This window comes from Schistocerca americana, chromosome 1, assembly GCF_021461395.2.
Source record: "Schistocerca americana isolate TAMUIC-IGC-003095 chromosome 1, iqSchAmer2.1, whole genome shotgun sequence".
Classification (NCBI taxonomy): Eukaryota; Metazoa; Arthropoda; class Insecta; order Orthoptera; family Acrididae; genus Schistocerca; species Schistocerca americana.
Genome location: NC_060119.1, coordinates 1,089,887,655 through 1,089,911,393, shown reverse-complemented (window position 1 = coordinate 1,089,911,393; position 23,739 = coordinate 1,089,887,655). Strand labels below are relative to the sequence as shown.

The 23,739-nt window shown below is 44.3% G+C and overlaps 1 protein-coding gene across 1 annotated transcript in view; it reads left to right on the top strand.

Annotated features, from left to right (window-relative positions):
• Positions 1 to 23,739, top strand: part of LOC124596553 — a 90,719-nt gene that overhangs the window by 52,598 nt on the left and 14,382 nt on the right. The window contains exon 4 of the mRNA XM_047135741.1: positions 6,582 to 7,101. Within this exon, the coding sequence (XP_046991697.1) occupies positions 6,582 to 7,101 (520 nt within the window). The remainder of the gene's footprint in view (positions 1 to 6,581; positions 7,102 to 23,739) is intronic.

Genomic DNA, 23,739 nt, shown 5'->3' with positions numbered 1-23,739 from the left:
GACAAGAACTGCAGCGTCAATCGCACCGTATCACTTAATGAAGTAACTTCTGCTTAGTGACACAAAAGCAGAAACTTCTCTACCCCATGTTACTCTTGTGGCAGGCCACATGCTACATTCAGCTGTCGGTTTTTATTCGGGCCACTGATGGGCGTCTGACACACTGCCCAAACTGCTAAAAAGCGGGCGAAGCTTTCACGAAAATGCTCTCCTTGGCATTTATACCATGGATTTTAGTCTGAGATTCCGCATTACATACATTCATACTTGTCTTCTCTCCCTTCTCTCTCTCTCTCTCTCTCTCTCTCTCTCTCTCTCTCTCTCTCTTCTCAGCGATCACAGGCCCTGTAGACTACGCGCTGCATAAACGATCTGCTTTCACCGCCTTCTATCTCTCGCAGCCTGTCTCCACCCTGTGGAAATTACTAATGCTGCGATGTCCTTCTCTATGTCATCTTTCCAGTTTGTACGGTGTCGGCCCAATCGTCTTGTTGCCTGGAGAGTTCCTTCGAATGCTTTCTTGGTGATTCTGTTGTTTTCCATTCTAGTCACATGTCCAGCCTATTGCAGACTCCTGCTTTTTAATTTCTGGATGATAGTGCGTTGCTTCATTAACTGATAAATTTCATTGTTCTTTCGAATTCTCCATACACCATTGTCCAACACAGGTCCCCAGATTTTTCTCATTACTCTTCTTTCGAAATCATTCAATTTTTCTCTTTCATTCTTTGTAAGTGTCCAGCTTTCTTAACCGTACAGTACTATGGGGCAGATGATAGTGTTATACATCTTCATCTTTGTGGTGATTGACAAAGCTTTACTTTTCAGTGGGTTGCTTAGTGAGTTCAGACATCTTGACCCTGTGGCTATTCTTTCATTTATATCCATTGTTATGATATTTTTACTGTTGAAACGGGATGCAAGGTATTTAAACTGGAGAACTTTTCTGAATTTAGAATGCTGGTCAATTTCGAAGTAAGGATTCGGGTTTATGACTCGGCCTATTTCCATATATTCAGTTTTCTCTTGGTTAATCAAAAGCCCCATTTTGCAGGCACTGTGCCTGAGAGATCTGTACATGTGTTTCAGTTCTTCTTCAGTTTCACTTAGCAACACTATATCATCTCCATAAGCCAGGAGTTTTACTTCACTGTGTTCGAATCGGAGACCATGGTATAGATGTAAATTACTCTCCCGAACCACTTTCTCTAATGCAGGGTTGAAGAGGATACATGCAAGAGCGTCTCCCTGTCGCAAGACTGTTTTAATTGGAAAGGTGGGGGATATGGATCCTCTGAACTTCACGGCTGCCTGGGAGCCATCCGTACACATTTGTATCATCCTAATGATTTTACTGAGTATACTAAATTCTCGTAATGTGTTGTAGAGGCTGCTTCTGTGGATGCTGTCGTGATCTCAGTGATCCTAATATGTTATTTCTCTCAAATAACGTATTTTATTCAAACAGAGAAATTGAATTTAGATAAATTTTTGAATTTATAATTGTGATGTTTTGGTGCGGTGTGCTCCTGCATATCACATACGTCCATGGCTTTTAATCTGCAACTAGTATTTACAGGAGCAGATAGGGATATGCGTCTGGTGTCACATTATAGCTTCATCAAGGGACCTGTGCGAAACTTTCAGATTTTTATAGTTTTAAGTAATGGCAGTATTTGGAATAAGCGTAGTCGTTGGGGCAAGCGTAGTTGTGGGAATGAAGAGAAAACATCTAAGAAAAATTGAGCGAACGAAGTGAAATAATAATCATGAATTTATGATGAATCCTTGTATACATTTAAATGTGTCTAAAAATCAGAATTCCATTCGGAATGTTTGTTCTGGCTTGTACGAAGGGCAGAGATCAGGGACTGTCAGTAGGACCACATAATCTATAACTTGAACCCGACAAACAATTTCAGCTACATTAAACAGGTTAGCCTGTAGTAGTAATTATTAAATCACAGTTCAAGGCTGCAATAACGAAATATGTTTGTCGTTTCGGAAAGTATATTCGCTTAAAAAAGTCAGCTCGCACGAAGAGCAGAGATAATTGACTACCGCAATGGTCACGGTTATTATGTATGGCAGTGCTATATACAAATTATCCAGTTAATAAGTACTTTAAAACGAAGAAATTGTTATTTGTAGTAAGATAATATGAAATGGGAGTCTCTTATTCGTGATTAATGAGTTACCTGCGTACAATAAAGGTATGAAGCTGGGCATTCATTATGTCCTATTGCCTGTGGTAGTTAAAAGTCTCTTTTATGTTAAAATATTTCTGCAGGTCGTACGTTTTGGTGCAAAATCAGTGTCCAATGTCAGAATCCAGTTAAAAAACATTTCTAACGATACGTCATTCGTCCCCGAACGATTAGTATGTATTGAGAAAAAGGGATGATGACTTGAGAGGTAATACACTGACGAAAAAAATCGCACACCAAAAAATAATTAATACAGAGTAATGAATTTCTGGGAATACATTTGTGTACGTAACATATTGAAGTGGTTAACACTGCAAGATTATAGGTTAATGTTAGTACAAGATAAGCCATTGCAAGTGTGAAAGCCTGCACATTAGTAACCGGTACAACCGACAGGTGTTGAATGCAAGCTTGAAAACGTGCATGCATTATGTTGTACAGGTGCCGGATGTCAATTTGTGGGCCGGGGTTCCATGCTTGTTGCACTTGACCGGTTGATACCGGGACGGTTAATGCTGCTTGTGGAATACGCTGGAGTTGTCGTCCGATGGTGTCCCATATGAGCTCGACTAGGGACAGATCTGGTGATCGAGCAGGCCGAGGCAACATGTCGACAGTCTGTAGAGCATATCTGGCTACAACAGCCTTATGTTGGAGAGCGTTATCCTGTTGGAAAACACCCCCTGCAATGTTGTTTATACGAGGTGCGATAATAAAGTAATGAGACTGATGTGAAAAAAATGATGCTTACTGTTTTAGTCAAGTTTAGTGTTGTCTCCTTCAAAGTAGTTCCCATCTGATTGCACACACTTTTTCCAGCGCTTCTGCCATTGATAGTAACATTTATGGAACTCATCTTCTGTAATACCCTCCAAGACCCTCGTCACAGCTTTTTGGACATCTTGTGTTGTTTGAAAATAGTGTCACTTGACCTCCGTTTTGACTCTTGGAAATAGAAAAAAGTTGCACGGAGCAATATCTGGTGAGTGAGGTGGCTGTGGTAGTACTGAAATTTGTTTTGAGGTTAAAAATTGCTGTACTGACAGAGCAGTACGGGATGGCGCACTATCGTGATGCAGAATCCAATTATCAGCAATGTTGGCACGGACACGAACAACTTTACGAAGTCTTTCTAAAATTTCTTTGTAGTAATATTGGTTAACTGTTTGTCCAGCAGGTACCCACTCTTTATGAACAATTCCCTTGGAATCAAAGAAGCAGACAAGCATGCATTTCACTTTTGACTTTGATATGGGGGCTTTTTTTGGTCTGGGTGATCCCTTTGAACACAAGTCTCTGGATCGTACTGAAAAAACCAACTTTCATCACTAGTGATAGCACGGCTCAACAATTCTGGATTGATTTCCGTTTTCTCTAACAGATCAGCTGACATTTTTCCGTGTTTCTCGCTGTTGTCGTGTGAGATTTTTGGGGACCATTTTTGCACAACTCTTTCTCATACCAAGATCTTCAGTTATTATTAGACAAGCCGTTTCTCGATTGATGTTCATTTCTTCTGCAATCATTTTCACGCATAATCATCGATCAAATCGTACGCGTTCACGCACCCTGACCAAGTTGACATCCATCGATGAGGTTTAAGGTCGTCCACTGCGGTCTTCATCTTCAACATTCGTTCTGACTTCGCTAAACATTTTGTGCCAACGAAGAACTTAGCTCTTGACATACCCCCCACTCCAAAAGCCTTCTGAAGCTTACCGTAAGTTGTCGTCCCGTTTTTACCCAATTTAACGCAAAAAGAGATGGCATACCGGTGCGTAATATTATGCGGCTCCATATCCGTGACGAGAGGCACAAACACGTGTTAACTTATTACAGCACAACTCACTACTGAGCAGTTGCATCACTGTGCCGCTTGGACTAGAAGCAGCTTATAGATCAGGATCAAAGATATTGTGCCTACGCAAGCCTGTAGGGTTGCCACATCTCGCAAAGAAAATCAGTCTTATTACTTTATTACCTCGTAAATGGCACCACAACAGGTCGTATCACCAAGCTGACGGACAAATTTGCAGTCATTGTGTGTGGGATAACTAGGAGAGTGCTCTTGCTGTCATATAAATGCCACCAAAGACTGTAGCTCCAAGTGTAGCTCTAGTGTGTCTAGCACGCGGACAGGTTGTTTTCAGGCGCTCACATGACCTTCTAACCAACACAAGACCATCACTGGCACCGAGGCAGAACCAGATGTCATCGCAAGACACGAAAGACCTCCACGCTGCCCTCCAGTGAGCTCTCGCTAGACACTACTGAAATCGCCAATGTCGGTAGTTTGGGGTCGGTGGAATGCACGCTACAGACCGTCTGGCTCGCAGTTGTCCTTGAAGTAACCAATTTGTAACAGTTCGTTGTATCACTGAGGTGTCAACTGCTGCTCAGATTCCTGCTCTAGATGCAGTGCGATGCGCCAGAGCCACACGCCAATCACGATGGTCTTTCCTCTGGGCAGTACCACGTGGCCGTCCGGACCCCGGTCTTCTTGCGTCTGTACATTCTCACGATCACCGCTGCCAGTCACGTACAGTGCCTACGTTCCTGCCAAGGCTTTTAGCAGTATCGCGAAGGGAATATCAAACTCCTTGTAGCCCTGTTACACGACCTCGTCGAAACTCAGTGAGGTGTTGATAATAGCGTCTTGGTCGCCTAACATCAACTCACCACGTCCAATCTCAAGGGTAAGCAGGGCTCACGACCGTTACAGCGTGTATTTAAAGCAAACATGATTTGAAACCTCATAGCGACGGTGCTGGCGCCACTCTTACGCAATTGGTGCGAAAACTGAATAGAGATCACCAACTTTGATTTGTTCCGCGCAACTCCTCTTTGGTGTCGTGATTTTCTTTTTCGCCGGTGCCCTCCTTCTAACAGCCGTGTACCGCAAGTCTCTAGAGGAACGGAAGGTTCCAAATGATTGGAAAAGAGCACAGGTAATACCAGTCTTCAGGAAGGATCGTCGAGCAGATGCGCAAAACTATAGACCTATATCTCTGACGTAGAATTTTAGAACATGTTTTTTGCTCGAGTATCATGGCGTTTTTGGAAACCCAGAATCTACTCTGTAGGAATCAACATGGATTCCGGAAACAGCGATTGTGTGAGACCCAACTCGCTTTATTTGTTCATGAGACCCAGAAAATATTAGATACAGGCTCCCAGGTAGATGCTATTTTCCTTGACTTCCGGAAGGCGTTCGATAGAGTTCCGCACTGTCGCCTGATAAACAAAGTAAGAGCCTACGGAATATCAGACCAGCTGTGTGGCTGGATTGAAGAGTTTTTAGCAAACAGAACACAGCATGTTGTTATCAATGGAGAGACGTCTACAGACGTTAAAGTAACCTCTGGCGTGCCACAGGGGAGTGTTATGGGACCACTGCTTTTCACAGTATATATAAATGACCTAGTAGATAGTGTCGGAAGTTCCATGCGGCTTTTCGCGGATGATGCTGTAGGATACAGAGAGGTTGGAGCATTTGAAAATTGCAGCGAAATGCAGGAATATCTGCAGCGTATAGGCACTTGGTGCAGGGAGTGGCAACTGACCCTTAACATAAACAAATGTAATGTATTGCGAATACATAGAAAGAAGGATCCTTTATTGTATGATTATATGGTAGCGGAACAAACACTGGTAGCAGTTACTTCTGTAAAATATCTGGGAGTATGCGTGCGGAACGATTTGAAGTGAAATTATCATATAAAATTAATTTTAGGTAAGGCGGGTGCCAGGTTGAGATTCATTGGGAGAGTCCTTAGAAAATGTAGTCCATCAACAAAGGAGGTGGCTTACAAAACACTCGTTCGACCTATACTTGAATTTTGCTCATCAATGTGGGATTCGTACCAGATCGGGTTGACGGAGGAGATAGAGAAGATCCAAAGAAGAGCTGCGCGTTTCGTCACAGGGTTATTTGGTAACCGTGATAGCGTTACGGATATGTTTAGCAATCTCAAGTGCCAGACTCTGCAAGAGAGGCGCTCTGCATCGCGGTGTAGATTGCTCGCCAGGTTTGGAAAGGGTGCGTTTCTGGATGAGGTATCGAATATATTGCTTCCTCCTACTTATACCTCCAGAGGAGATCACGAATGTAAAATTAGAGAATTAGAGCGCGCACGGAGGCTTTCAGACAGTCGTTCTTCCCGCGAACCATACGCGACTGGAAGAGCAAAGGGAGGTAATGACAGTGGCACGTAAAGTGCCCTTCGCCACACACCGTTGGGTGGCTTGCGGAGTATAAAAGTAAATGTAGACGAATTAATGCGATACAGCGCCATCGTTTCCACCTCTGGCCCTCTAGTCATAGACACATTACAATATTTTGTTTTGATGTTTCGTTATCGTTTTGTGTTTCAGGCGCAGGGTCTTGTGACGCCGTCGGATGCCGATGATTTCGAATGGCTGGTCGCGGGGCTGCCCGTTTCCTCCCCGCCGGCGTCAGTACCTCTGCCTGTAACGCAGCCGCCGTCGTATGGCTATGGTCAGGGACCGAACTACGGGCCGGGGTACGGCCTTGTTCCAGGGCAAGGATACGGAACAGGGCCGGCCTTCGGCACAGGGCAGGGTTTCAACGTCGGCCAAGGCTACGGCTATGGCCAAGGTTTCGGCATTCCACAGACAAATCCATATGCGTACCAACCTGACTTGCTTCCAAATAGGTCGGGCGCAGCTAACCAGGGGACAAACACAGTCGTCACCCAGCCGATACCCAACGTAGTGCCGAACGCGGCCGGCGGTGTCCTGCCCTCGGTGGCGGCTAATGTTATCCCAAGCGGCTTAGGAAACCTCGGAGGAATTGGACTGTTTCGACCTGCCGGCGGCGCGCCTCTCTTCCAAGGAACTTCCACATCATCTTCATCCTCCTCAGGACCAGGAGGTAAGACAGCGACTCGCAGTGCAGTCGGTAAGAGAATAAATCTGGAGAAATTATTGTGTGTGTTTTAATGTACACTGCTGGCCATTAAAATTGCTTCACCACGAAGATGACATGCTACAGACGCGAATTTTAACGGACCGGAATAAGATGCTGTGATATGTAAATGATTAGATTTTCAGAGCATTCACACAAGGTTGGCGCTGGTGGCGACACCTACAACGTGCTGACATGAGGAAAGTTTCCAACCGATTTCTCATACACGAACAGCAGTTGACCGGCGTTGCCTGGTGAAACGTTGTTGTGATGCCTCGTGTAAGAAGGAGAAATGCGTACCATCAAGTTTCCGACTTTGATAAAGGTCGGATTGTAGCCTATCGCGATTGCAGTTTATCGTATCGCGGCATTGCTGCACGCGTTGGTCGAGCTCCAATGACTGTTAGCAAAATATGGAATCGGTGGGTTCAGGAGGGTTATACGGAACGCCGTGCTGGATTCCAGCGGCCTCGTATCACTAGCAGTCGAGATGACAGGCATCTTATCCGCATGGCTGTAACGGATCGTGAAGCCACGTCTCGATCCCTTAGTCAACAGATGGGGACGTTTGCAAGACAACAACCATCTGCACGAATAGTTCGACGACGTTTGCAGCAGCACGGACTATCAACTCGGAGACCATGGCTGCGGTTCCCCATGACGCTGCATCACAGACAGGAGCGCCTGCGATGGTGTACTCAACGACGAACCTGGGTACACGAATGGCAAAACGTCATTTTTTCGGATGAATCCAGGTTCTGTTTACAGCATCATGATGGTCGCATCCGTGTTTGGCGACATCGCGGTGGACGCACATTGGAAGCGTGTAATCGTCATCGCCATATTGGCGTATCACGTGGCGTGATGGCATGGGGTGCCATTGGTTGCACGTCTCGGTAACCTCTTGTTCGCATTGGCGGCACTTTGAACAGTGGACGTTACATTTCAGATGTGTTACGACCCGTGGCTCTACCCTTCATTCGATCCCTGCGAAACCCTACATTTCAGCGGCATAATCCACGACCGCATGTTGCAGGTCCTGTACGGGCCTTTCTGGAAACAGAAAATGTTCGACTGCTGCCCTGGCCAGCACATTCTCCAGATCTCTCACTAATTGAAAACGTCTAGTCAATGGTGGCCGAGCAACTGGCTCGTCACAATACGCCAGTCACTACTCTTGATGAACTGTGGTATCGTGTTGAAGCTGCATGGGCAGCTGTACCTGTACACGCCATCCAAGCTCTGTTTGACTCCATGCCCAGGCGTATCAAGGCCGTTATTACGGCCAGAGGCGGTTGTTCTGGGTACTGATTTCTCAGGGTCTATGCACCCAAACTGCATGAAAATGTAATCACATGTCAGTTCTAGTATAATATATTTGTCCCGTTTATCATCCGCATTTCTTCTTGGTGTAGCAATTTTAATGGCCAGAAGTGTATTTATGGGCCTGACATACAGACAGCACATTTAACATTTCCACATTATATGGGTATTTGATCGTCACCACATCCAAAGCCTTCGCATAATAATTGAGTGTAAACATTCCATATGTCGCTGTTAACAATTTTTATTCATTGTGAATGCAGTATATTCAATAATTATATAGGGTACCTGTTTGTTTTCATGTTTAAAACTAAACTAACGATCCTATCCTCAGGCACAAATGGAATCCGCAACTCAAATTGGAAACTTGCTGTAATAAACCACACTAAAAACCTTCAAAAAACCCTTTATATAGAATGCTCTATGAGCTACTAAATATTTTACCACTACTTCAGAAATAGCATGTAATTCGTTTCGAGAAAGGTAAAATGAACTTTGTACAGGATGGTTACTCAGACGTGACAAAGGTCAAGGGGTACACCATGATACCATGTCGGACCTCCTTTTGTCTGGCGTACTGCGGCAGCTTGACGTGACATGGACACAGCAAGTCGTTGGAAGACTCTTGCGGAAATGTTAGGCCATCCTGCCTCGATAGCCGTTCATAATTGCGAAGGTGCAGGATTTTGTGCACGAACTGATCTCTCGATTAAGTCCACAAATGTTCATTGAGATTCATGTTGGGCCATCTGTGTGGCCAAATGATTCTCCCTAACTGTCCAGAATGTTCTTCAAACCAACTACAAACAATTGTGGGCCGGTGACATGGCGCCTTGTCATCCGTAAAAATTCCGTCGTTGTTTGGCTGCAAATGGTCTCCCAGTATACGGACGTAACCATTTCCAGTTAATGATCGCTTCAGTTTGACCAGAGGACACAGTCCATTCCATGTAAACATAGCCCACACCATTATGTAGCCACCACCAGCCTGCACAGTGCCGTGTTGACGACTTCGGTCTAGAAAATTAGAATTACTTTAATACCTTCAGCTGATAACGGGCATTGATATACATCAACGGAGACAGGTGAAAATGTGTGTCCCGACCGGGACTCGAACCTGGGATCTCCTGCTTACATGGCAAACGCTATATCCATCTCTCTTTTTTTTCATTTTGTTCGATATAGTTCGTTGCATTTGTCTGGGCGGACGTCACAAGAAATCCGTTAAAGTTGATAGTTGATTCTTTCAATCAGTTTTTGTATTATAGAGAGCATGCAGCCCTCTGACCGAACACGATGAGCTACCGTGCCGGCGAAATGATGATGAAGGACAGACAACACCCAGTTCCCTGCCGGAAATTGAACCCGGCCCCCTGCGTGGTAGGCGGTAACGCTACCGCTACGCTGCGGAGCCGGACTATCCATCTGAGCCACTGAGGGCACAGAGGATAGCGCGACTGCAGGGACTATCTCGCGCACGCCTCCCGCGAGACCCACATTCTCACCTTGTATGTTCACACACTACATTCGTAGTGTCCCACCCCAACACACTCGTTACTCGTAGAAGACATTCTTACCAAGTCCCGTAAGAGTTCGGGGAATATGTGTGCATCCGCACAGAAGAAGAAGGTCATGGCCGGTGTTGCCAGAACTATATACTTATATGGATATGGTGTTTGTTCTTTCGGACATGTCCGAAAGAACAGACACCATATCCATACAAGTATATACATCGGTCCAAGGCTTCGTGGGGTTTGCACCACACTCGAACTCTACCATCAGCTGAAAGTGGGACTCATCTGATCAAGCCACTGTTTTCTGACGTCTGTGGTCCAATCGATATAGTCACCGAGCACAGGAGAGGTGCTGCAGGTGATATCGTGCTGTTAGAAAAGGCAATCGAGTCGGTCGTCTGCTGCCATAGCGCATTAACGCCAAATTTCTCCCCACTCTCCTAACGGATACGTTCGCCGTACGTTCCACATTGATTTCTGCGGTTATTTCACTCACTGTTGCTTGTCTGTTGGCACTGACAACTCTACGAAAACGCCGCGGGTCTCGGTCGAAGGCCGTCGGCCACTGCTTTGTTCGTGATGAGAGGTAATGCCTGAAATTTGGTACTGTCGTCACACTCTTGAGGCTGTGCACCTCGGAATGTTGAATTCTCTAATGATTTCTTAAATGGAATGCCCCATGCTTCTAGCCCCAGTTATCATTCCGCGTACAAAATCTCTTAATTCCTGATGTACAGCCATAATCACGTCGGAAACCTTTCCATATAAAGCACCTGAGTACAAATGACACCTCCGTCGATGCACTGCCCTTTTATACCTTGTGTTCGCGATAATACCGCATCTCTATAAGTGCAAATCTCTACCCCATGACTTTTGTCACCGCAGTGTACATTCATGGGTTAGACATTCAGACACCAGATTTCATATTTACATTACATGGGATTTTGATAAGAACTGGGTGCATAGTCTTAATGTATTACTGAATGTAGACATTCCACATGTCGCTCTTAACAATTTTTATTTGTTGCGGTTGTAGTATCTTCAATTCATTCCATAATTATACAGGGTGCTGGTACGTTTTCATGTTTCAAGCAAAATTGCTTGTGCTACGCCCAGGCACAAATGGAATCGTCAACGTAGCAGCTGGAAACTTGCCATTATAAACCACACGAAAAATCGTCAGAAAATCCTGTATAAAGTATCCTTTGTGAACTACAGAGTATTTTACCATTGCTCCTGAAACAGCATACAATTCGTTCCAAGAAAAAGGAAAAAATGAACTCTGTACAAGGTAACGCCTGGAAACGCACCGTTTTCGTGCTGCAATCGTTTCAAAACGTGTTGGTAACGCGAACCAGTATATCACTTGTTTTACAGTTTCATTCATTAATAGTCAAAGAAATTGCTCGTCTACTCGTTGAAGGATTCTCTTCAATGAGGTGTAATGCGGCCTCTTCCAGTTCAGGTGTGCGGCTTCTCCTTGGAGCACCACAGTCACACCTACTGACGGCGAAGGTACCCTTTTCTCGAAGCCGTTGCGTAATTGTGGCGAAAAAGGGATAGGATGGAGTCGGACGCAGTGGAGAAAGAGCTTGATAATGGCGACAAACAGCTCTTCCATTACTGTGAGCTTCGCCATTCAGAAGTATCACGTCGGTGTATACTGCAAACGTATTCTCAGCCACGTTGATCCAACACTCAGAGACAAGTGAATGAGGCTCGAACCAATAGGAGAGGTAGGACAGACGTCAAATGACATCAGCCGATCCGACGTCACCCCCCACCAAGACTACTCTGTTGCATACCTACGTAGCAAACACATTGTCAAACTGCTGTAGCACAGAAACGGTAATTTTCCGGACATTGGTTCCTATTGAAAATATTAGGTACCCACTTCCCTCTGCAAGTCCTCGAAGTATGTAAGGGGAATTTCCGAACATCCTGTGTGTCCTCCGCGATTAACAGACGTTTCGAGATTTTTTCTCGAAGAGTCACATCACAGGCTTTTGAATTTTCGCTGCACTACTTGTTCATTTACGCCAAACGCAATGTCTAACGGATCATTACGGAGATATGGACTCTCAAAGAACTAGTAGACGTGCATGTCCTACACCCAAGTTGTTCACAGTCGATTATACGTTGATCTCTGTTCCTAGCGGACCACGGGCAAGTTCAGATTCGTGATGGAGGCTTGTTTGTCCTAACTTCACTTTGAGCGCAATCACACTGTCTGCTAGCGCTCATTTGATTCCTCACTTATTTCAAGGGCGTGTATACGTATGGATATGTATTATAATACAAATGGAAGTCATCTGCTGTTTAGGAGTATCTATTTCCCATTATTAACAAAAATTTAAATTTCTCTCTGCAGAAAACTAATATATTAGGACGCCTTTCAGCCCAACGTAGTAAGCGCTGATGATCAGACATTAAAGATAATGTTGTTTGTTATTGGTTTATTTCGCTCATGCTTTCATGTAAATAAACTCACGTACCACTATTTTAGCCTACCTGTCTACAGACTCCTGCAGAGCTGTCAATCTAGTAATAAGAAAGTAGCTCCATGTTTATGCTTATTGGGAGACGCGATATAGACCGGTAGCCATGTCATTTTCTGCCAAATGGCGTTGTTTGGATGCCGTACAGTGCGACATGGGGCCAGGAAACCCATTCGTCGTTAGTTTTCCAGACCAGGGAGCTGCTACCTCTCATTCAAGTAGCTCCTCAATTGTGTGCACCCTGTTCCAGTGGTGCAACGAAAAGAAGATTCCAGGCAATACCGAGAATTGAATCCAGATCTCCCACTAGGCAACCAGACGCGATGACCATTGAGCTAGGGAGGAGATGGATGGCAGTTTAGTCGTGTGACTAGGGCCTCCCGTCGGGTAGACCGTTCGCCGGGTGCAAGTCTTTCGATTGGACGCCACTTCGGCGACTTGCGCGTCGATGGGGATGAAATGATGATGACTAGGACAACACACTAACAAGTCCCTGAGCGGAGAAAATCTCCGACCCAGCCGGGAATCGAACGCGGGCCCTTAGGATTGACATTCTGTCGCGCTGACCACTCACCTACCGGGGACGGACGGGCAGTTTAGTAATGTCATGACTTAAATCCTAACGCAAGAAATTGCAGTGGCTCTTACAGTGTTCTAAAGCGAATCTGTAGGTCTACAAGCCACATCGGCCTGTAATACCTGTGACCAAATTTCTATGGACAGCCACTGTTTGCCATCATCCCTGCATCTAACAGCGCCGGTTACCTACTATGCGTATTCCATTATTTAATCTTTGGATAAGGCTGTATGTGAGGTTGTGAAATCCTGAAAGTGGTTTTTTTAATACTTTTTGAAGTATGATGAGGAGCTGGTGCTGGATTAGTGAGAAAATTAATGTGGCACTTAACCTACCTTTGCCACCGGCCTCGCCGCAGTGTTAACACGGGTTCCCGTTAGATCACCGATGTTAAGCCCTGTCGGGCTTGTCTAGCACTTGGATGGGTACCATACGGGCCTACCGAGCTCTGCTGGCATGTGGGGTACACTCAGCCCTTGCGAGTGCAATTGAGTAGCTGCTTACTCAGAAGTAGCGGCTCCGATAACGAAAACTAACAACGGCCGGGAGAACGGTTTGCTGACCATTTGCTCCTCCATATCCGAGTCCAGTAACGCCTATCGCTGAGGATGACACGGCGGTCCGTCGGTAGCGGTTGGCCTTTCGAGGCCTGTTCGGACGGAGTTAAATTATCTTTGCTCATCTTAAAATAGTTCAGTTCGGTCCAGACTGGGGATCTGAATAGGCCAGGGACTACAACGCTGGTAGAGAAACATCGTATATAGAGTCAATACCAGATTATTTCGATCGTACAATATGAATTCATTAATTAATTTTCCAGATAATAGAACACTGATTGGTGATGTATTTATAGACAAACCTCCAAGTAAGAAATAAATGTCCTCTCAGATCGTGATTTACAGCTAATCAGTATAAAATTCTGTAGTAATATAGTGATGAGATACAATTATTGCAATCAGCTCGAATAATTATCAATAACACCAGGCTACAAGATTTTCAAATTAATCTTTTCAAAGTAGGTATGAATACAATTGTTTGAGAAGAATGTGTTCATGTCAGATTTATCTAATTTGATGATAGGTCATTATTTTAAAACAGATTTCTCAGTAAACTAAGTAAAAAGACAATAAAAACAATTGAAAAATCGACAGATTACTAATTGCTATCTTATAAACGGAGACGGGAGATGTACATGGTAAAAAGAAAATATCCTTCTCTAGTTGCGAACTGAATTAATCACTCATGATATTTAAAAAGTCTAGAAACACGTAAATCATATCCCAAATTAACAGAGTTAAATCTATATATGGCATACTAAAACAAGAGATGGTACAGCAGATATCGAAACAACATAACATCTGTCTTAATTTGAACAGAAAAGCTGTTAATGATATCTCATTTGTTGAAAGAATTTTTAATTATCATTTATTAAATACAGTAGAGAAAGTAAACTAAAGGAGTTAGCAGAAAAAACAGAGTAGACTGCAGAAAAACTAATTTTCATAAAAATATTCGATCTACACTGCTTTGCAAAACTTAAGAGCGAGCTAGATAAAGTAAAAAAACACACTAATTACTCAGTGGAAGTAAAAGAAAGTGCAGGAGCATGTTGGCAAACGTCTCCCAGAAAGTTGGACTTCACTTGGAATGAGGTCAGCGTGACAATAGCGCGAAATGGGGCTGGCTCCACAACGATTGTGTCAATCAGCGAGCAGTTACGGTGCTCTGTGGTAGAGTTCTTCATTGTAACATTCCCAGAGGACAACATCTGGAGGACTTCACAGTGGAAAAATTATCGGGAAACTGGTGTAGCCCAGGAATTTGATATTACTCACAACATAGTTTCACATGCATGGGCAGTGTTCCCAACCACGGTCACTGCTACTCGAAGGAAAGGAGGTGATCGACCATGATCAACTACAGCAGGAGATGACTGAAACATGGTGCGACAAGCAAGAAGGGACCCATGTCAAACGGCTGTAGGAATTGCAACCTGATTTAACGTGACTGCAAGGCATGCAATTTCACACTCTACACTCGCACGACGACTGCATGTTGATGGTCTCTGCATGTTCAGTCTCAGCAGTGATTCTGGATATGCTCTCACATGGCGAGCGGTGGCAATACGTAATGCACCCAGGAACATTGTCGAACGTGATAGATTTGGTGGTCCAGATGTTTGGTGTGGGGAGGCATAATGATACAATGGGGTGCTGACCTCCAAATCTTTGAACACCGCAGACTCACTGGTAACCGTTATTATGATACTATACTCCCTACCCACGTGTGTCTTTTCAGGGGTGCATTCGGTTCTGAATTCATTTTCCTGGATGACAATGCGCGAAACCATCAACGGCGCTCATGGAGGAATTCTTCGAACGAGAGGATTTTCGGCGAATAGAGTGGCCTGCTCGTTCCCCGAGCAGGTGTTGGACATGTTAGGAAGACGTATTCCAGCTCGTCCACATCCACAACAGACCATCCAGCAATTGCCAACCGTGCTGGTATAGGAACTGAACGCCTTATCATAAGAACTCATTACTGATCTTGTGCCTAGCATGGGAGCACGTTACAGAGATGCAGTACCGCCCGTGGTGATCACACACACTAATAAGAACCATGTCATGCCTTTTCTTAAGTCCAGGGAACCATCATAAATCGCGATGACTTCAGCGTAATTATTCTCTTTGAATAAAAGTGTATCTCTGTTCGTGTCATTGTGTATTTCTTTCAGTTACATTCTGTACTGTACTATACTATAGCAGTTCTTTCTATGGCCAACGTTTCATCGGATTATGTTACTTGGCAGTCACACATCACGCGAAAACTACTTTCGTCCTTAAGTTTAGCACACCAGTGTAGTGTTCTAAACTACTTCTTCATCTGAAATTAAGAAAATAATAAATCCTCCTAAAATTATAAGCTCATACATAGTTGACGGTATTTTCAATAGAAAACAATGGTTGAAATGGCTCTGAGCACTATGGGACTTAACTTCTGAGGTCATCAGTCAGCTAGACTTAGAACTATTTAAACCTAATTAACCTAAGGACATCACACACATCCATACCCGAGGCAGGATTCGAACCTGAGACAGTAGCGGTCGCGTGGTTCCAGACTGTAGCGCCTAGAACCGCTCGGCCACACCGGCCGGCTTCAATAGAAAACTAAACATTTGTTATCAAGTAGTAAAGGCAATCATCTCTGAAGTATTTAATACATTTGCATGCCGGCCGCGGTGGCCGAGCGGTTCTAGGCGCTTCAGTCCGGAACCGCGCGACTACTACCGTCGCAGGTTCGAATCCTGCCTCGAGCATGGATGTATGTGATGTCCTAAGATTAGTTAGGTTTAAGTAGTTCTAAGTTCTAGGGGACTGATGACCTCAGATGTTAAGTCCCATAGTGCTCAGGGCCATTTGAACCATTTTTGAATACATTTGCATGTTTCCCATAGAGAATAAACTATGCAGTTATGTCAATAATGACTGAACTGTTTCATTTCAGAAAGTAATGTGCTGCACAATGTGTCCTACCTTGTTAATACTAACACTCCAGCAAATCGCAGTATGAATGACAACTCATAATGGCATTTACAGAAATTTTAGGATGATTAAATACCATCAGATGGTATTTTCTGTGGTTTATCCAACGCATTTGGCTGCTAATCACATTTTTAGAAATGCAACAAACAACTGCTAACAACAAACAAACTGTTTTACCATACTTTAAAAAACGACTTGGGAAAGTTGCGTTACGTTATTAACCAGCTGTTAACAGTGGTTGTGTTTCTGATTGGGTCTTGGGTGGGGAGAGGCTCAATATTCAGGGCACTGTTGCTCCTACTATATTTAAAAGACCTTACATTTAAATTGATTTTTTTTGTAGAAGACACAAATATCATAATTAATCCTAAAGACATACAGCAACAGAGAAAAATATGAAATTATATATGTTTAAATGCTGTATTCACTGTTTTCTTCCAATGATCTCTCTCATAGTTTTTTTTTTTTTAAATGTAGCACTTTTAATTTTACACATGCATTGAACGACACTGATGGTTACATTTTATTTGTTCCACGTCAGCTTTAATTCCTTTTTCAAATTTCTCCTTGTTTTACTTTTCAGGTTGCTCAATGCAATAACTGAATAACTTTGGAGATAAACTACAAGTGTGTTCATTCCCTTTCCGACTACTGCTTTCCTTCCATCTCCTTCGAATCTTAACTGCAGTCTAGTTTCTGTACAAGTAGTAGATAAACTACCGCTACTTGTATTTTATTCGCGCCTCATTCAGAATTTTGAAGAGATTACTACAGTCAAATTCATCAACTTCTTTACATCTACAAATATTTCACTTTCTTCGACCAATCAAATAAATAAGTACTATCTCTAATAAATGAGAAACATGAAAGACGCAAAACAGTACGCCGTCTTTATGAGGGTATTTTGAGAAAAATAACGTTCATGCGAGTTTGTTCTTGATTTGGGCCTTATCTGTGACGTTCTGCAAGAACTTAGCGCACTATGTCTAGTTCTACAAGACAGAAATGTGACTTGTATAAAGCAGACAGGAGGATAATGAAAGCAGTCTAAATTTTTGAGATATCTCTCTTCAAAGTAAGGAGACCATAAAGTTAAAAAGGACTGGGCTCCACTAAAACGAAAAACGCAGTCATGTAATTAGTTCATCAGATTTTTATAAAGGATTGAAAGAAGCTGTTGGAAAGCGTCTGCTTCAAGGAGATTATGTTGACTGGCATGAATGCAATAAGATTTTGGATTCCAAGTATTGGCCAGAAAATCCTGGGAAGCATACGACATTTTTGAAGACAAAATTACGAAGTTAGTCCACAAATTTTGCTTAGATAAAACAGAAGCAATTCGTTGTTTCCCTGAATATCTTCAAGAAAATAAATTCCTAGATGTAGGCTCTGAATTACACTTTGGAGACAAATGCAATATCTTCCAGCGAGTGTGAAAGGGGTTTCGCTCAAACAACCGTTATGCTTACTTCATCTAGGTCATTTGTGCTTGTACGGACAAAATCTGCAATGCTGTTCGTCAGGATGGTAGGACCTCCTCTCACTCACTTTAAATCTAACAAATATGTAGATTCAGGACTGCTCCAAGATCGTCATTCTGCAGTTAATAGCAAATGCAACGAGCGGGCTAGAAGCGCTGAGTCTACAGCGGAGGAAGTATTAAAACTGTGGAGTTTGGTGAATTAAAAGCTTTTTTGTGAGTACCGGCACCTTTCTTTCCAGGAAAAAAGCACTAGTTGTAACTACTGTGGTCCAAGGGCTATGTACGTATTCCTGTGAGGTAACGTTCACTTGAAATATTATTGTTATTCCTATGATTTCTAAGTCTATTAATACGATGGCTACATTGTCTGTCTGCACTCAACGGTCGCGTTCTTCCGTGAAACCCAGGTGTTTACGGCTGTTGTCCCGGACTACATTGAAGAGCCAAAGAAACTGATACACCTGCCTAATAACGCGTAGGACTCCCGCGAGCACGCAGAGGTAGCGCAATACGACGTGGCATGGACTCGACTGATGTCTGAAGTAGTGCTGGAGGAAACTGACACCATGAATATTGCAGGGCTGCCCATACATCCGGAAGAGTACGAGGGGGTGAAGATCTCTTCTGAACACCACGCTGCAAGGCACCCCAGATATGCTCAATAATATTCATGTCTGGAGAGTTTGGTGGCCAGCGGAAGAGTTTAAGCTCAGAAGAGCGTTGCTGCAGTCACTTCGTAGCGATTCTGGACGTGGGGCGTCGCATTGTGCTTCTGTAAGCGCCTAAATCCGCCGGAATGAACAATGGACATGAATGGATGCAGGTGATCAGAGAGGATGCTTACGTACGTGTCACCTGTCACAGTCGTATTTAGACGTATCAGGTGTCCCATATCACTCCAACTGCACACGCCCAATGCCCTTACAGAGCATCCACCAGCTTGAACAGTCCAATGCTGACATGCAGCATCCATGAATCGACGAGATTGTCTCCATAGCTGTACACGAGCATCCACTCGATACAATTTGAAACGAGGCTCGTCCGACCAGGCATTAAGTTTCTAGTCATCAACAGTCCAATGTAGGTGTTGACTGGCCCAGGCGGGGAGTAAAGCTTTGTGTCGTGCAGTCATCAAGGGTGCACGAGTGAGCCTTCGACGCCGAGAGCCCATATCGATGATGTTTCGTTTAATTGTTCGCACGCTGACACTTGTTGATGGACCATTGTTGAAATCTGCAGAAACTGACGGAAGGGCTGCACTTCTGTCACCATGAACGATTATCTTCAGTCATCCGGTTCCTTTTTCCGGACGCAGCGATGTCGGAGATCTGATGTTTTACCGGATTCCTGATATTCGTGGCATGAAATGGTCGTATGGGAAAAACCTCACTTCATCGCTACCATGGAGATGTTGTGTCCCATGGCTCGTGCACCGACTATAACGCCACGTTCAAACTCACTCAAAACTAGATAACTTGCCATTGTAGCAGAAGTAACCGATCCACAACTGCGCCAGACTCTTGTTATCTTATATAGGCGTTGCCGACCGCAGAGCCGTCTTCTGCCTGTTTACATATCTCTGTATTTCAATACGCATGCCTATACCAGTTTCTTTAGCACTTTAGTGTATAACCTGCCAGCTTGCCTGTCGTGCTGGTTGTGACTGTGTACTGCACGGGAGCTTTGACGGGCGTTTTTCAGTCTTTTGTGAGAATTCTAAACTTAACACAATACTGAAGAGTTCATGCACAGAAGGATACAGAAACTTGAAGCTCGAATACACACTTGTTCTTTTGGTGTCTAGCGTATAACCTGGTCGCTGACTGTGGAATAAGCAGACGAGGGTTTGCGTTGATCATTTATATCACAAAATTGCAACGACGACTCTTACCTATAAGAACCTCTATGCACTTGTGGTTCGATACGTATTGAAATACGCGACAACGATAGAATTCCAATATGGAAAACATTCCATGCATTTTGCGCCTGTAATTCACAGATATTGGGGACATCACCGTATCAGGCTTTAGTTTTCTAAGGGAAAACCCTGCGTCCTAGTATGATTAAGACAGAAAGGACGATTTCCACCGATCAGGGGCGTTTACCTTGAAAGTGTCGAAACTATGTAGTCGCTGCAGTAACGTCCAAAACTGACGGAATGATGGATCTGTAGATGTCAGATTTCCACTGCTGTTGCTGTTGTATGTCGATCAGCTGCCAGTGCCGCTCCTCTTGAGCCGAGAACTGTGTTTCTGAAGCTGTAGTTTGTGGCGTTTTTCTAGAACAGCCATCTGCTTCTGCTGGAAAGCCAATAGTTCCACAATTACCTTATCCTAATATCGTGTCGGACCTCCTTTTGCCTGGTATAGTGCAGCAGTTCGACTTAACATGGACTCAACAAGTCGTTCCGATTCCCCTGAAGAAATTTTGAACCATACTGCTCTCAGACTCAGGGTGAGGAGGATAGGTTAGCCATCCTGACAAGCCTACACTTGGCCCGCTAGCCCGCAGTGAGATCGACACTATCTAATGCTGTAGAGTCCGTTACACTGTGTAGTCCAAGTAAAAACTCTTTGTTGATTAGAGTGTTTACTGACAGAATGGCTCTGAGCACTATGGGACTTAACGTCTGAGGTCATCAGTCCCCTAGAACTTAGAACTACTTAAACCTAACGAACCTAACGACATCACACACAGCCATGCGCGAGGCAGGATTCGAACCTGCGACGGTAGCGGTCGGGCGGTTCCAGACTGAAGCGCCTAGAACCGCTCGTCCACACTGGCCGGCTTACTGACATAATCTTTAGTTTCTTTTGCGTATATTATTAACATGAAATTCTTTGAGGGTTCAAAATGGTTTAAATGGCTCTGAGCACTATGGGACTTAACAGCTGTGGTCATCAGTCCCCTAGAACTTAGAACTACTTAAACCTAACCAACCTAAGGACATCACACACATCCATGCCCGAGGCAGGATTCGAACCTGCGACCGTAGCAGTCTCGCGGTTCCGGACTGCGCGCCTAGAACCGCGAGACCACCGCGGCCGGCTTCTTTGAGGGTGTTGTATCAGCTAATGACAGCGATAGTGACTTATACGATGAGAACTGTCAGATACCAACACTTGCGGTGCCCCGCTCCGTTGGCTTACACCAAGAGCGGCGCTCAAGGTAACGGACACCCTTTTGGCTCCACATAGGGACGTGTGGGTCCAACCCTTGGTCTCTAGGTCCACACAGCGAAGCACGAGGAGATTCGACTGTCTGCTTCCAAGGCGTTATAACGCCACGCTCTGGCCACATCATTGTCGACAACTCTTGCCTATTCCAAGCCCCACTAGGGATTACGTTGCTGACCGGATCCTCGGTTGTTGTTTACCGACGACTGCGCCTGGACTTATTGCCGTGCACTGGACTTGTATTTGGTGGAAAACGGTCTTGTGACATGTGTTGCCTAAAGGTAACGTTTACCATCTTCACAACACTAGAATCGAGCATCTCCGACCCAGCATACACAGAGGTGGCAAAAGTCATGGGATAGCAATATGCACCCACATGCAGTGGCGGTAGTATGGCGTACACAAGGTGTAAAAGAGCAGTGAATTGGAACAGCTGTCACTTTTACTCAAGTTCAAAATGGTTCAAGTGGCTCTGTGCACTATGGGCCTCAACATCTGAGGTCATCAGTCCCCTAGAACTTAGAACTACTTAAACCTAACTAACCTAAAGACATCACACACATCCATGCCCGAGGCAGGATTCGAACCTGCGACCGTAGCGGTCACGCGGTTCCAAACTGAAGCGCCTAGAACCGCACGGCCACACTGGCCGGCTGTACTCAAGTGATGCATGCGAAAAGGTTACCGAAATGATTATATCTGCACGCCAGGAATTAACAGTCCCTGACATGGAATGGTAGTTGGATCTAGACGCATGGGATATTCCATTTTGGAAATCGTTAGGGAATTAGATATTCCGAGATGCACAGTGTCGAGACTGTGCCGAGAATACCAAACTTCAGGCATTACCTCTCGCCAAGGACAATGGAGTGACTGACGGCCTTCACTTAACGACTAAGAGTGCCGATGTTTGCCTAGAGTTGTAAGTGCTAACAGTGAAGTAACAATGCGTGAAATAATAGCGGAAATGAATGTGGGACGTACGACGAAAGCGTCTGTTAGGACAGTGCAGCGAAATTTGCCGTTAACGGGCTACGGCGGCAACGACGGATGCGAATGCCTTTGCTAACAGCACGACACCGCCTGCAGCGCCTCTCCTGGGCTCATGACGATATCGGTTGGAACCTAGAACAAAATCGTGGCCCGATCAGATGAGTTCGGCTTTCAGCTGGTAAGAGCTGATGGTAGGGTTCGACTGAGATGCAGACACCATGAACCCATGGACCCGGGTTGTCAACAAAGCACTACGCAAGCTGGTGGTGTACACTACGTCTCCGAAACGGGCATCAGTACTATTTCTACTTGTTATTACCAATAGTTTCAAGGACGCACCATGTTTGTTTTTTTTTAATTTTTTAACACCACTGTAAGAACGATACAATCTCATCGTCTTCCAGGTGGGGGAGTTATGAAGGTTTCCGTTGTCTGTCTTATCACTGGTATCTGTTTACCCCGCACTTTTATTATTGCTCTGAAATTTATGGCCGGCCAGGGTGGCCGAGCGGTTCTAGGCGCTACAGTCTGGAACCGCGTGACCGCTACGGTCGTAGGTTCGAACCCTGCCTCTGGCATGGATGTGTGTGATGTCCTTAGATTAGTTAGATTTAAGTAGTTCTAAGTTCTAGGGGACTGATGACCTCAGAAGTTAAGTTTCATAGTGCTCAGAGCCTTTTTTTTTTTTTTTTTTTTTTTGAAAATTATGTTTTCTTCAACATGCTCAGTAGATAGCACCAATGTTAAACTGTCTTTCAGAACTCTCAAACCAAACTAGTTCTTCCTGGTCGCTAGCTGTATTACTCGAAAATGATCCAGTGGATATTGTGAGCTAACCGCCCCTCTCTGTACTTTAGCTAAAAAAAGGTAAGGCTGCCATCAACCAAAAGGTGATTTCAAATCGTAGTGCTTCTGGTATGCAATTTCCTTCTTCTAACCTTTGAAATAACGTATCCAGGCAGTTGTACAGGCACCTACATATTAACATGAACTCGAACAACGGTGAAACTCAGCAGTTTTCACATTAACAAGCACCGCCAGGGTGGAAAGAAGCAATGAGTGATACTTAAAAGGCCTAGGACTGAACAAGGATCTAATCCATAGTCTGTGGATCCTTAGTCTAGCAGTTTACCACTGAAACTGTAAAACTCCCAAATTTTATTTTAATTCTTGCGGCTATCGGACATGAGTGTGGAAGTTTTGTGAAGACGCTTGCTCACTGAATGAAATTGACCGTGCGGCCTAATACGAACACGTGTCTTTTATACTTCACAAATATTAAAGTTACTCAAAAAATGGATAAAATACCACTATGAAATAATAATTGTGCAAAACATGTTACTTCGTTTTATTGTCCTTTGGCCACGTAACACGCTCCATAATAACGTCTAGCCTCATGCACAGTTGTATTAACAGTTATATTTATTTCACTTTCATGGGTAGCTTTGAGGGATGAAGTAGTGAAGGCAGCGGAGGATCAAGTAGGTAAAAAGGCGAGG